Genomic DNA, 14,365 nt, shown 5'->3' with positions numbered 1-14,365 from the left:
AAGGGCAAATAAGCTCATCTAGAAGAGGTAAAGTTGTCATTTTTTCCGTGTGGAGAGACAGATGTTGATCTCAGCCAGTGATTTCCAGATGTTGTTAGAAGATGGCCAGCAGTGACTGCCTGGGGCTTCCTGTGGTGGGTGTGGGGGGCAGGCTGCAGCCACAGAAATTGTGTGTCAGCAGTGGACAAGAGGGGTGGATGACGATGCCGGTGGTGGCCGAGAGGCCACCATCCGGCATGAAATGCAGTTGGTGTGCTGCCCAAGGAAGCAGACACTCCACTGTCCCATGTTGACTGAGATGGTAAAGGCTGAGGCCTCCACTGGAAGGGCAGGGGGCGTCCGGGGGGGGGGTGCCCAGCCCAGCAGGAGGCCGGCCAACAGCGTTGCAGACAGTGTAGCTACCAAGGGGATGGGGAAAGACGCGCTCTCACTACCCTGTGTCCTTGCGCGGTGCTGGGCTGCCGTGGCAGGAAGCCATCTTTTAAAAGGAGTTTTATTTTCTAGTAATTCTGTGGTCCTTCCTCCTTGGAGGAGCCCCCAAATGTTGTCTGAATGACACATTCCCTCATATATTCCTTTTCACATATTGTGTTTATATTGGACTCCATTTTCTGAGCGTCTGCTTGGCACCGAGCACCGTGTTTCTCAAGCATCGTGGGGGGTCTGTGCAAAGGGAAAGACGGGGGCAGCGTGGAGGCGGGTTATCCCAGGGCACCTGTCTGCACCCGGGGAAGCTCACTCCTCTCTGTCTTCCAGGTCCAAGAGGGTTTCCAGGCCCGCCAGGCCCCGACGGGTTGCCAGGATCCATGGGTCCCCCAGGCACCCCATCTGTTGATCATGGCTTCCTGGTGACCCGGCACAGTCAGACGACGGACGACCCGCAGTGTCCTCCTGGGACCAAAATTCTTTACCACGGGTACTCCCTGCTCTACGTGCAAGGCAACGAGCGGGCGCACGGCCAGGACTTGGGTGAGACCGCGGGGACGCGTGCATTCATCCGACACAGACTCGTGGCGTGCCGAGGCCGGCAGAGCTGTCCCCGGCCCCGCACGTCAGGGCGCCACAGAGACGTCGTTAGTGAGAAGAGGGCCTGGTTCCGCTTCCCTCCCCCCTCACACGACCAACCACCAGCTCAACAGCTGCCTCATTAGCACAGGGAAATGTCAAGGCTGAGTCTCTGAAAGCTTTTAAATTGATAAAACTTTTGATCTGGTCTTCAAACTATCAAGTAGGTCAAGATTTCCGGAATACATACTTCACAGCTAGTGTCGGTCTTCTTAAAATAGGGCAGCTTTACAGGTGCTCTGGCTAAAACCCGAGCGTCCGCCCCTATCCTGAGTCTCTCTGCAGGCTCCAAGCCCCACCCCCGGTGAGTCTCCATGGGACAGCTGTCCGTTGGCTGTCATTTCTCTCGTCCCCACCGGACGTCCTTCACCAAGTTAGTGCAGTGTCACGCACGTTAACCTTTATGGAGGTTGGAAAGAACAAGCCGCCTGTAAGGAGAATCTACATTTTTGGCAAAATAGTCATTGAAGACATTGTCCAGGGTTACTGTCCGCTGTACCAGGAGCCACATGTTAAATTTCCTTTGGAATTCAGTTTTTTTAAAAAAATTTTTAGTGGTTATTTATTTTTGAGAGAGAGTGTGTGAGCAGGGCAGGAGCAGAGAGAGAGGGAGACACAGAATCCGAAGCAGGCTCCAGGGTCCGAGCTGTCAGCACAGAGCCCAACATGGGGCTTGAATTCATGAGCAGTGAGATCATGACCTGAGCCAAAGTCGGACGTTTAACCGACTGAGCCACCCGGGCACCCGTTTAAAAAAATTTTTTTTTTAACGTTTATTTAGTTTTGAGAGAGAGAGAGAGCGTGAGTGGGGTCAGGGCAGAGAGAGAGGGAGACAGAATCCGTAGCAACTTTGGGGTTCAGTTTTATAAAAGATTTTTCTCTACTGATAAACTGGTGTGTTTCCCTTACTCAAAATATCCTACATAATTCTTTATAGGGTTTCTTCTGCCTTGAATCACTTTAAATTTAAGTTAATGCTCATTTACAACCATTCTTGCCTGTGTGGTGTATTTGCCTCCTTTCTGCCTGTAATTGAAAGCAGTTTTATTTCTACCTTAATGGTTGTGTTGTGCGGAGGCAGACTGATCACAGAGCCGGCACTTGAACCTGTGTCTCCCTGTTGCTGTAGGCACGGCTGGGAGCTGCCTGCGCAAGTTCAGCACGATGCCCTTCCTGTTCTGTAACATCAACAATGTGTGCAACTTCGCCTCCCGAAATGACTACTCCTACTGGCTGTCCACCCCTGAGCCCATGCCCATGTCTATGGCGCCCATCGCTGGCGACAATATCAGACCGTTCATTAGCAGGTGAGTTGAGCACTTGTAGGAGCAGATGTATATAATCGAAGAAGAAAAACCGCTTGTAGTCTAGGCAAAGGTTGTTGCTTCGTTTTTTTTCCCCAAAGCTTTTGACCTGTTGCCAGCTTATTGTTTATGATATCAGAGTTTTGTAATAGAGATCAGACATAAAATCATTTGGTATAAAAGTTAGTTATTCTCTCTCTCTTTTTTTTAATTTTATTTGTTTAGAGAACGGGCGGAGGCAGAGAGAGGGATGGGGAGAGTCTCTTAAGCAGAGAGAGAGTCTCTCTGTGCTATGAGCACAGAGCCTGATGCAGGGATTGAACTCATGAACTGTGAGACTATGACCTGAGCCCAAATCAAGAGTCGGACGCTTAACTGACTGACCCCTGCCCAGGTGTCCCAAGCTATCCTCTTTCAGAATTACAGTGTGATGCCTTCAAGAGGCAATGCCCAGCTTCGGGGCAGAATTCCTATTCTGTGTGACTCACTGGGGTGGTCTGGTCGCCCTTTCCCCCATGAAGCAACATCTCTGGAGTCCCCAGCAGGCCTTAGAGCAACATTCTCAACTTTGTTTTCTTAAATAATTATCTCCCTGAGGAGCCTTTTAATATTTTTTTTCTTCTGAATCGCCCACCGCTTTGAAATTTAAAAATTTTGTTGTTATTTTAATTGTAGTAAAATAGACATAAAATCAATCACCTTAACCATTTCTTTTAAAAAAAATTTTTTTAATGTTTATTTGTTTTTGAGAGAGAGAGAGGGAGACACAGAATCTGAAGCAGGCTCCAGGCTCTGAGCTGTCAGCACAGAGCCCAACACGGGGCTCGAACCCACAAACCCTGAAATCATGACCTAAGCCAAAGTCTGGTGCTTAATCGACTGAGCCACCCAGGCGCCCATCATCTTAACCATTTCTAAGTGCCGAGTTCAGTGGTATTTAATGCAGGAGCTCAAATATGGGTGTGAAGTGTCTCTATGAAACTAATACCGCAGACATTCTGTATATCTGTGCTTTATACACAAAGATTATACAGATTTGTTGTATACATAAAAATGTATACCTATCGAGATTTTTTGTACCCACCCCCCCCCCCCAACTAACTTTTGTTTCCTTAGGGTAAATTCCCACTGACAATTCATGTGTTTGACCAAGCAGCTTCCCAAATGAAGTGCTTTCCACACTAATTAATGTCTGGAGCATGTTTTCAAGTCCCTCAGAGTCTGCCTGACAGGAACTAATATGGGAAATTGGAATTAGTATGACTGAGAAGTGCATGGAGGTCCTATTTTTGTCTCATTCCTTCTAGTTTTTTTGTTTTTTTGTTTTTTGTTTTTTTTTTTTTATTTTTTTTAAAATTTTTTTTTCAACGTTTATTTATTTTTGGGACAGAGAGAGACAGAGCATGAGCGGGGGAGGGGCAGAGAGAGAGGGAGACACAGAATCGGAAACAGGCTCCAGGCTCCGAGCCATCAGCCCAGAGCCTGACGCGGGGCTCGAACTCACGGACCGCGAGATCGTGACCTGGCTGAAGTCGGACGCTTAACCGACTGCGCCACCCAGGCGCCCCTCATTCCTTCTAGTTAAAAGCTGATTCCTTAGCTTTACTCAGAAGTAATAGAAAAGTGACAAAGGTATGAATTCATGTGACCAAGAAGCCGTTCTATAGTTTTACTTGTTAACACACTAAGGTAATAAAGGATGAACAGAATAACAAGGCAGGACAAGTTTGCTTCAGGAAGGTGAGAGTGGGGACTAACTTGAGCCTTTCTACACTCCCTTTAAAGAACCAGGCAGCTTTTGACTATGAAGAAGGGTAAGGCAGGGTCCTGTGGTCAGTGGGAAGAGGGAGCAGGAAGTAAGCACTGGAACCAGTGCTGGGAGCCCTAGGCCGTGGGGATTTGGGGGAGGATTTTGGGTTCTGGTACCTGTCTCTGGCTCTGCGGTCCTGGCAGATCAGTCTTATTCAGGGACCTGTACCACACGGGACCCCAGGATGGAAGGGCTGGGAGGTGCCCTAATATTAAAATACAAAAACTGTAGATTGACTTACATTAAACTATCTCCTGATAGCTTTTTTGGGTTTGGTTTTTTTTTGGGGGGGGGGTTTGTTTCTTTTTGAGCTGTAAGAAACTTACTTTATGGGTCTTAAAATGGGAAAAAGGTTCTTCACGCTTCTGGGCGGCACCTTTCAAAACAGACAGTCGTTTACACATGTCAGCGAGTGCCTGTGACTTTTGCTGTTGAGGCTTTCCACGCTCAGGACCATGTGGGCTGTACCGGAAGGAAAACTAACCACCTTTGTATTTTTGTTCAGCTTCCCTTGGACAACAGGTAGAAAACGATTATTCATGTTTGTTTGCTATTTTACCTCCTTGATAAAACTGACCTTTGACCTCCATTTGCTTGAGGGAAGGGGCTGTGGCATGCGTTTGTGATGTTCCCAAATCAGCCTGGGTCTCAGATTTGTTTTCCCCTGTGGCCCCCTCACTTTCAGAAAGACCCCCCCGCCCTGACAGCATGCTTTGGTGCCCCAGCCCCGTACATTTCAGCTCCTGGCATCTCTGTTACCTGACCCCCAGAGGCTCAGCATGCAGGACTTTATCAGTCATGTCCTGGAGCCCGTGGATCCTGAAAGCTGCCCCCCCTCCCCCCCAGCCTGCTGTCTCACGTTCCCTTTGGAACAGTGCTTCCATTCTGGTCTCTGAGCCCACAAGTTTCCATGGTTACTTTCACCCCGTGGTTGTGTGAAGCCTTGGGCCTTTCGGGTTATTCTGGGGAGGTCCTAAAGCTTCACCTTTCGAAAGACTTAATAACACGGAATCCTTCCGTTTAAGCAGAAAAGCTGGCAACTTTTCTGCCTTCATCCTGAGAACAGGGCAGACATTTCTGGCTCCGTGTCGACTTGAGTTATCGCACGCTACTGATTGTTTAATTGTTCTGGCGGAAGGGCCACTGTTAGGAGAGCAGGGCTGCTGCGCCCCAGTTCTGGCTCTGACACGCTCTCTGTGGCCTCAGCCTTTGCCGGAATAACCCGGGGGATTCAACCGTCTGAACTTCAAGGGGCTGTCCAGCTCTTCCAGTCTGTGACCCTGTTCCCTTATCCATCTGATGGGGCGGCGTCCGGATGACCTTCTCGACGAGCCCCCCCTCCCAAACCCTGAGCCCAGAGAGAGCCTGACATCAAATGCCGTCCGTCTGCCACGCTCTATTTCTGCTTTCCGTGTCAGGCAGACAGATGGTAGCAGATGTACAGGCCAATTTCAGTAACTGTTGTTTAACCGAGGCTTTTAATTCATCTGCATTTGCGTGAATAAAATAGAAAGCTGTGCGCACGCACGCACACACGTCCACGGAAAATCGAATGACTAATTTAGGCCTCTGCCCACTTCTCATCCATTTTCATGCAAATGTTCCGGCATAACTAGGTGTAATTATTAACACCATTTGTAGTCATTCGTCAGCATTGCTAACCCTCTGTTCATTTTGTGACTTGAATGTAATTATTTTACTGCTAGTGCTTAATTCTTTTTTCTTGTACAAAACGGTGTCCTGCCATCGAAGCGTTCCCTGAGTTGAGCGGGTCTGAGTCAGAAGATTGTGCGTTGTTTCCATTTGTTCCTGGGTACGGTCCCAGTGGCCAAGTGTCTGGCATCCCAGCTCGGGAAGCTCTTGTCCTAGAGAGGGTTCTTTGGGGGTCACTCCCACTGCAGTGTCCCGCTGTCCATCCCCGCCTGGAACAGACAGGATCTCGCCACTGGTCTGTTGGCATCGAGTCTGGAGTACGTCCGAGGCAGGCTCACGTGGACATCCAGCCTCCAATGCGTTATTTGTTAGTTCCTCTAAGTCACTACATGTATTTCTTAGATCGAAGATGATTCTTAGCTGAAAACAAAGTGCTGAGTTCTGGAAGCTGTAGCACTTGCATTTCACCAACTCTTTCAAGTGTTAATTGTGTTTGCTAAAGTCCACGCTCATTGTTGCAAGTTTGGAAAACACTGGAATGTGCAAAGGAGAGAATGGAAGTCAGTGGTCCCTCGGCCCCTCCACCAAAGCAGATGGTTAAACAGCAAGTGTTGGGTGTCTTGGGGATTTATTATTCTAGTACTGAGGTGGGCTTATCAAATCAGTGAGAGTCAGCTGTGGGTGTGTCAGCCGTGTTGTAAGCATGTGGTTGGGTCAGAAAGCGGGAGTGGAGAGGAGGTGTGACAGCACAGGAGAAGAGAACAAACAGGTTTCATCCTGTGCTGTGCTGTCCCTGTCCTGCTGTCCCTGTCCCTGTCCGTGCTCAGGGTCCCTGCTCTGTACCTTCCAGGTGTGCGGTGTGCGAGGCTCCAGCCATGGTGATGGCCGTGCACAGCCAGACCATCCAGATTCCGCAGTGTCCCAGCGGCTGGTCCTCCCTCTGGATTGGCTATTCCTTCGTGATGGTGAGCATTTGGGGAAACTCCCTGCACCCCTGAAGAGCCTCCCGCTAACACCACCACCGCCCCCATGCTCCCACCCTCAGTTGGCTGGCTCATGCCAGGCAGGCCTCTCCTCCCTTGCTGGGCCGCCCCGTCCAAAGCATCCCCAGGGGCCTGGCCTGCTCCACTGTGGATGGCAGCTGCTCCCACACCCGGCCGGAGCCTACCTCCTGCCTCCCGAGGGGCTGCTCCAGAACCAGGTGGCAGGGACACCAGGAGAAGGTTTCCAGGAGTCAGAGTGTCTCCCCAGGAGGAGAGGAGACAGGTGCCCATTCAGGCAGCTCATGCAAGCCTGAAGCAGTGGTGTGCAGTGGGCAGAGGCAGCAGGGGCGCTGGCCAGTGTCTGGGAGCGTGAGGACACTCTCCTGCCACTCAGCTGTCCCAGACACCAGGTCCCCGATGTGCCCACCCCTGAAATACCAGTTAACACAGGAAATATGGCACCTGCTTGTGATCCCATGGTCGCTGGTTACTTTATTTTATTGCCTCAGTTTAAAGAAGTGATTGCATATATGAAGGCTCTGAACCGGTCAGGTCAGGTTGTACCGGGTAAGCCACAGTAAGGGCCCTACACAGAAACCTTCTGGCTCACCACTAAGCCCCGCCCCTCCTCAGTCTCAGGTATGGCCGCCTGGACGTTTTGACCCCCAGATGATCTCTAGCCTATTATGTATTGACTGGGAAAGTGGCTTCATAACTATTTTCTTCTGCTGCAGTGATCCCAAGTGCAGAAGGTGCCAGAAAAACAATTTTAAAGCACTTGTGTCTGTATTCACGTTTGGTTGTGAGATTTCCTGGGTTGATGATGCTTCAGGTAGACTCTTCAACAGGACCAGAGAATTTGTAGCCACACAGAAAGTTAGTCGCTTTGATGATTCTAAATACTGCATGGTAACTACTTGATTGGGAAAGCCAAAAAGTTAGAACTACAGTGTAGAGAAGTCAAGACACCAGCAGTGATGAGACAGATTGAATGTTTTGCCTGTATAATCATAAGAAATACTCAGCAGAACCTCATGAAGACACAAGTAACCCCTGGCCCAAGGAGTAAAGAGCCTCAGGAAAGCCTTTTGTCCTACGAAGATGTGAAACAATGATTGCCCATAATTTCCCTAAATCAAGAGCAAACTAAAGTAATGGTGTCCCAGGGAACGAGTTCTCCATCACTTCCCAGGCTTAAGGGGCGTTGTGGGGAGGTGGAGGGGCTCTGGCCCCACAGTCTGGAGACCCCTGTTCTTGTCTCAGCTTGGCCTCAAAACTGGGACCATTGTCAGATCCAGAATGTTCTAGCGTCATCCAGTCCTCATCTGGGAATGGAGGGCATTAGCTTTGTCTTCAAAGGGCCCTGAAATTCTCATGTCTGAAATAATAGTCATGGTGGATTTTGGAATGTCTTGTCTCATTTGGGGTCATTTATCTTATGGCCCTGGTTTCTGAGCACAGGTAGATCCTACTTGAACCCATTAGACTAAAGTGCATTTTAGTAGTGGTTACTTTTTTTTCTTCTTCTTTAAATGATCTCTCTTTTTAAAGGCAAGTAATGGGTGATTGTTTTTTACCTTATAAAAGGATACATAGCATCCAATGCAGCAAATTCAGGATTTTAATTATCCTCCAGGATGTTGATTAGAAAGCTTGATTTCACATGTATGGGTTCCAACATCATTTACACATTTTGGCTGTTTCTTCTGTCCCAAGTTAGAGGAGGTGTCAAGTGTTTCAAAAATAATAACTAGGACAGCATTTCTCTAAGTGCTGGTGAAGCTGGACTGGCCATGCCGAGTTAGGGGGCGGCGGCGTCCCTGCTGGGTCCTGTACTGCCCCGTGCCACTCGTGGAGCCCGGACCGGCTTGCAGGCCGTCGGAAGTGCGGGCACTGGGGTGTTCCGGGGATCTGACCCACGGCTCACGTTTGCTCCGCAGCACACCAGTGCTGGTGCCGAAGGTTCTGGCCAAGCCCTGGCATCCCCCGGGTCCTGTCTGGAAGAGTTCAGGAGCGCGCCCTTCATCGAGTGCCACGGACGTGGGACTTGCAATTACTACGCGAACGCGTACAGCTTTTGGCTTGCCACGATCGAGAGAAGCGAGATGTTCAAGTAAGTCCGGGCGGCCCTCTCTGCTGGGGCGGGGCCCTCTCTGGTGTTGGGGCGGGGCCTCTCTGCTGGGGTCGGGCCTCTGCTGGGGCAGGGCCTTCTCTGCTGTTGGGGTAGGGCCTGTCTGCTGGGGTGGGGGGGGGGCCTCTCTGGTGTTGGGGCAGGGCCTCTGCTGGGGCGGGGCCTCTCTGCTGTAGGGGCGGGGCCTCTCTGCTGGGGCGGGGCCCTCTGTTCTGCTGGGGCGGGGCCCTCTCTGCTGTTGGGGCGGGGCCCTCTCTGCTGGGGCGGGGCCTCTCTGCTGCTCAGCCGCCTTTGGGGCTTTCAGTCTTGGTCTTCTGGATGGTTATAAAACTGATTAGGAACGTGTGTTCCACAGGAGGTAATGAATATTTGATTCTGTTCTGTGTGGACAGATAACCGGGTCAGACTTCAAAGGCAGAGCTCAAGTTATGGGTTCAGTTCTTCCATTTTTGTAGGTGGCGCCACTACAGTGTAGTTAAAGCAACTGGAGTCTTTAAACAGAGCATTTAAAAATATTACATATTTGGGGCACTTGGGTGGCTCAGTCAGTTAGCTTCTGACTCTTGATTTCTGCTCACATCATGGTCTCACAGTTCGTGGGATGGAGCTTTGCATGGGGCTCAGGGCTCTGACAGCTCAGAGCCTGCTTGGCAATCTCTCTCTCTTTCTCTCCCCCCCACCCCTGCCCCTGCCGTCTGTCTCTGCTGCTCCCCTGCTTGCACACACACACACACTCTCTCAAAATAAATAAATTAAACATTTTTAAAAATTCAAAAAATAAAAATATTGCACATTTAACATCGGTGAGAGAGGAAAGGGCAGTATTTGCCTTCTAGCAGTTGTAGTGCTGACTCCAGTGTATGTACAGGGTGAGTTCTGAGGGACGAAGCAAGACTTTATTAAACCCATGCAAATAAACATGAATTTTGGCACAAGTGCAGCTGAAATTGATAGGGAGGACCTTACCTTTCTTTTCTGCTAGCACCACTTCACCTTTATGACAGCTGTCCCAAATGGCTGCTGACCTTGCTGAAGTCAGTGTGGGGCCTGCACGGTGGGGATGGAGGGGAGCACACGACGAGTCCTCTGTCCATTGGCAGCACTGGCCCCATCCCCTGCTGGGGCAGACACGAGGCTGATGGAGCCCCAATGCTTACTGTTCCTTCCCGAAATAAGTGCCGATCGCCCCTGGGGACAAGCCTTTCTGCCTTTACCTTTTCAGAGAGAATTTTCTGGAACTCTGTTGTGAGCCCCTCTCTTCCTGGGCTTAGATCATAAGAGACAGAGTAACACACTCTCTGTTTGTAATTCTTTAAGCACCAAAAAAGTACCAGGGACCTAATTCATAGCGTGCATGAAACCCTGCAGGCATTTGGAAGCTTGACATCAACTCTCCGGATAAAGCTTAACCATCAGCTGCCTAACTGAGCACTCGGCAGGTGTATCAGGTTCTCGGGCTTCCATTATAGGGTTAATAGAACAGCAGCCTGGTACGATGAACTAAAACAAAATTAGATAAGATCCTATTAATTTAAATAATTAGTTTGGGGGCAATATGGTTTTCATAGAAGTTGCTTAGAAGCAGCCTTAATTTGAGGACAAGTTACTTGTTTTCTGTGGCTACCTTTTTAATAGAATTTGGTTAGTGCCAACTTCGGTTCTGACTTCACCCCACTAACGGTCAACTTAAGACAGAATTCCTAGGATCAAAGAGCATTTGGGACACTAACTGTCTTCCCCTCTGTCCTCCAGTCCAACCACCTGCATAGAAATCTGGCAAAAGCTTATGAAAGTATTTCGAGGTCTGGTTAATTGTTCCAGATTCATTGCTCATCACACCCTTCAACCAATGTTTAATGAGCTCTCCCTCTGTGTGTGAAGGGTCACAGAGAAGAGCACCTTCCTCCCTGGGAGGAGCGAGTGGTCTGGTCAAGGAGAAAGGCTGGAGTGGGAAAGTCACAGTCCAAGGAGGCTGTGCGGTGCCCTGGGAGTGGCTCAGACTTTAGAGCCCAACAGGCGCGGGATGGCTGTGGCTGTACCCTCACCTGTGCATGCAATTGGGCCGCCACCAGCCTCACGGCTGCGCATGGGGGTGAATGTGATGTCGTGCACGGCCCCTGTCCCTCCCCACACTGTGAGGGCGGGTGACACCCAGCGCGGTGCCCACTAGGTCAGGACGAGAAGTGGTCGCTGCTTGTCATGGGCTGGGCCCACCCCCTTCATCCGGCCCCTGGGGGGGTGGGGGAGGGCTCCAGGAAAGGCGGGGGCTGCTGAGGAGCTCGCCTGCCTCGTGGAGCAGCGGTGCTGACGGCTGGTTTCTGGGTTGCCTTGTAGGAAGCCCACGCCGTCCACCTTGAAGGCGGGGGAGCTGCGCACACACGTCAGCCGTTGCCAAGTCTGTATGAGAAGAACATAATGAAACCCGGCCCTCAGCTAACGTACAACATGGTGCTACTCCCTCCTCTCCCCTTCTCTTGTTAACAGCAACGAACCCTAGAAATATATCCTGTGTACCTCACTGTCCAGTATGAAAGCCGTAAAGTGCCTTATAGGAATTTGCCTAACTAGCACACCCCGCTTCGGTGGCCTCTACTCGCTGAAGGAGAAACAAAGAGCATGATAAGCTGTCATAGTGACGCACCAAATGGCACTTTTGATGAAATAAAAGTGTAAGTCTGTTCTTGAAGCCAATGCACTGATGCGTGAAGTACGAACTCCATCAGAAAACCAAAGGGTGCTAGCAGGTGCGCGGGGCCTTCCATTGTGTCTGAACGCCTGTGTCCACTCTTGTGTTGGGACAGGTGCATTCCCTCCCCCGGATGGGATGTTTGTTTACGTCACCGTCAAGCTGTTTCCAAGCGCAGGTCCCTGGGCCTGTACACGAGTGGGTCAGTGTTCCGGAACAGTGTTCCGGGCCTGCTGATGGAATGGCTCAGCCGCCGAATCTTCCAACCCCCAGACGTAAATGTAGGTCTTTCTGCTCTGTGTGGTACTATGCAGCTGCTTGTGCAGAAATCACAAATTTCCTGTGGAATAAAGATGGTCCAAAAGTAGGCGGAAATTAAATATATATATTATTTTAGTAATTTATATAGATGTCAGCGATTAGGTCAAAGGTTTGTTTCATTTCCACTGTTAAAATAAAGCTTACGTAGTTTCTTCCTTGAAAAGACTGTGTTGTCCTTTCACATAGATTTTTAAACACCCGGGTGTTGAATGTGACACGTCCCGTTTTCGTTGTTCACCTCCAAACCAAAACGCGTGTATCGCCAAAGCCTAACCCAGGTCCACGAGTGCGGCGTCTGCTCCAGTGAAACATGTACTCTGAGCTTATTGTTTGTATTCTGTATTAAATGTCTTCAGGGTTTTAAACACTAATCACAACCGAATGACCTGACTTCAGAACCAGCAAAACCGTAAAAGGCCTTCGTTTACTTCGTATTCGTCGTTCTGCGGCCTGGTGTGCAAAACAGCTCAGTTGAACCCTAGTATCAGTATTCTCCCCGTGTAAGCGCCTCCGGGTGGCTTGCTCGCTCCGGCGAGCTGCGTGCAGACGTCAGCAGGGAGCGGACGGATCACAGGAGAGCAGGATTGACCACTGGCAATGACCTTGCACTGTCAATGCAAGGCAATGACCTTGCACCAAAAGTCTCCAACACGGTTTTAAGACTACTAAGGCCTTTTATGTAATTTCTTTACATGTGTATTTCTTACAAATTCAAATTTGTAATAAAACTATTTGTATAAAAATTAAGCTTTTATTAATTTGTTGCTAGTATTGCCACAGAAACATTAAAAGTTACTGCACCGGCCACTAATAAATTTGTAAGCGTTGCATGCCTTAGATCATTTTTATTTTGCAGTTATTCCAAATGAGAGCCAGACTGCTTGTGATTTACAGAAATTGCTACAAAGAAAAAACCGATTGATCTTCTTCACCTTTCCTCCCTCCCTCCCTTCTGTCCATCCATCCATCCACCCACCCATCCATGCACTCATTGTAAGTGTACCAAGGATTTGCCACTCTTCAAATCCCAGTTAGATACAAGATAAACAGATAAACAGATATGAACAACATACATTTCCAGCCACTAAAAGTAAGATTCAGTAGGGATTAGCACCGAGATTGTGGTTATGCAACGATAGGTGCATAAGTCTTACTTAGAGTTGGAAAAAAGATGCCAGATTCTTTAAACTTGGTTAAAACATGATCCCTGAAAATGAGTCTGACCCTGTGTGTCCAAGAAAAAGATCTAGGGGCTCCCGGGTGGCTCAGTCAGTTGAGCATCCGACTCTTGATTATGGCTCAGGTCGTGATCTCACAGTTCATGGGTTTGAGCCCCACATGGGGCTCTGTGCTGACAGCGTAGAGCCTACTTGGGATTCTCTCTCTCTCTCTCTCTCTCTCTCTCTCAATAAGTATATAAACTTAAAAAAAAACGAAAGGAAAAGCTCTAAATACTGCAACGTTCTGGGCTGTCGTATCTGCCATTTCTGTAGTGAGGATGATATGGGACAGTGTGAATGTGACTTCCCATGCTTGATCAGGAAACATCATTCAAGGTGTAGGTTCAGTCACCTCCCACCTATCTGTGATAAAACTGGTGAGAAAGAAGGGTTCATTTGCTTCCCTTGATGCATGGGATTGTGCAGAACACTGAAACCATCAGGCTGGGTTCTTACTGAAGAACAGAGATGTGGCAGCCATTGGGAGAGTTTGTTTCTGCGTCTAAAACTGATTGATTATAAATCACTAGTTACTAGATACAGGTGTGTATAGATGGGAAAGTGCAAAGAAGATGATAATGACACCTTGGATCCCAACATTCAGATCCTGTGCATTTTTATTTTTTAAATGTTTATTAATTTTGAGAGAGAGAGAGAGAGAGAGAGAGAGAGAGAGAGAGAGAGAGAGAGAGAGAATCCCAACTCGGGGCTCGACCACACAAACCGGGAGATCATGACCTGAGCTGAAATCAAGAGTCAGACACTAAGCCAGCTGAGCCACCCAGGTGCCCCAGATCCTGTCCATTATTCTGAGAGCAGCTTTTATGTTTTATTTTTAAAATTCTCCTACAGTACAATTGATTTATGTTGATGGACAGGTCTACAGATTGTAACATATGGGGAGGTCCATGTAAGCATAATCCAAATCAGTCCACAGAAGAGTTCGAGCCACTGAAATCCCCCCTACCCTAACCCTGGCATCCAACCACCAAGCTCCATCACCGTGATACACCTCTTCGTGAACAGAATAATAGAGTGTGTAACCTTGGAGACTGTCCTCCACCCACCGTGATGCATTTGACACTCCTCTGAAATTATCGTGTGCATTGATGGCTTATTCCCTTTCATGGCTCAGTGGGATTACCTAAATACACCGCATCATTCACCTGTCGAAGGACATGTGGGTTATTTC

The 14,365-nt window shown here is 49.0% G+C and overlaps 1 protein-coding gene across 1 annotated transcript in view; it reads left to right on the top strand.

Moving 5' to 3' along the window:
* COL4A1 (collagen type IV alpha 1 chain) overlaps positions 1 to 12,780 on the top strand; it is a 155,848-nt gene extending 143,068 nt beyond the window's left edge. The window contains exons 48-52 of the mRNA XM_030314060.1: positions 757 to 969; positions 2,195 to 2,372; positions 6,683 to 6,797; positions 8,756 to 8,928; positions 11,281 to 12,780. Coding sequence (XP_030169920.1) covers positions 757 to 969; positions 2,195 to 2,372; positions 6,683 to 6,797; positions 8,756 to 8,928; positions 11,281 to 11,362 — 761 coding nt within the window. The 3' untranslated portion in view covers positions 11,363 to 12,780. The remainder of the gene's footprint in view (positions 1 to 756; positions 970 to 2,194; positions 2,373 to 6,682; positions 6,798 to 8,755; positions 8,929 to 11,280) is intronic.
* Positions 12,781 to 14,365: the final 1,585 nt, after the last annotated feature.

This window comes from Lynx canadensis, chromosome A1 (assembly GCF_007474595.2).
Source record: "Lynx canadensis isolate LIC74 chromosome A1, mLynCan4.pri.v2, whole genome shotgun sequence".
In the NCBI taxonomy this organism is placed as follows: domain Eukaryota; kingdom Metazoa; phylum Chordata; class Mammalia; order Carnivora; family Felidae; genus Lynx; species Lynx canadensis.
This window is presented reverse-complemented; position numbering and strand designations above follow the sequence as displayed.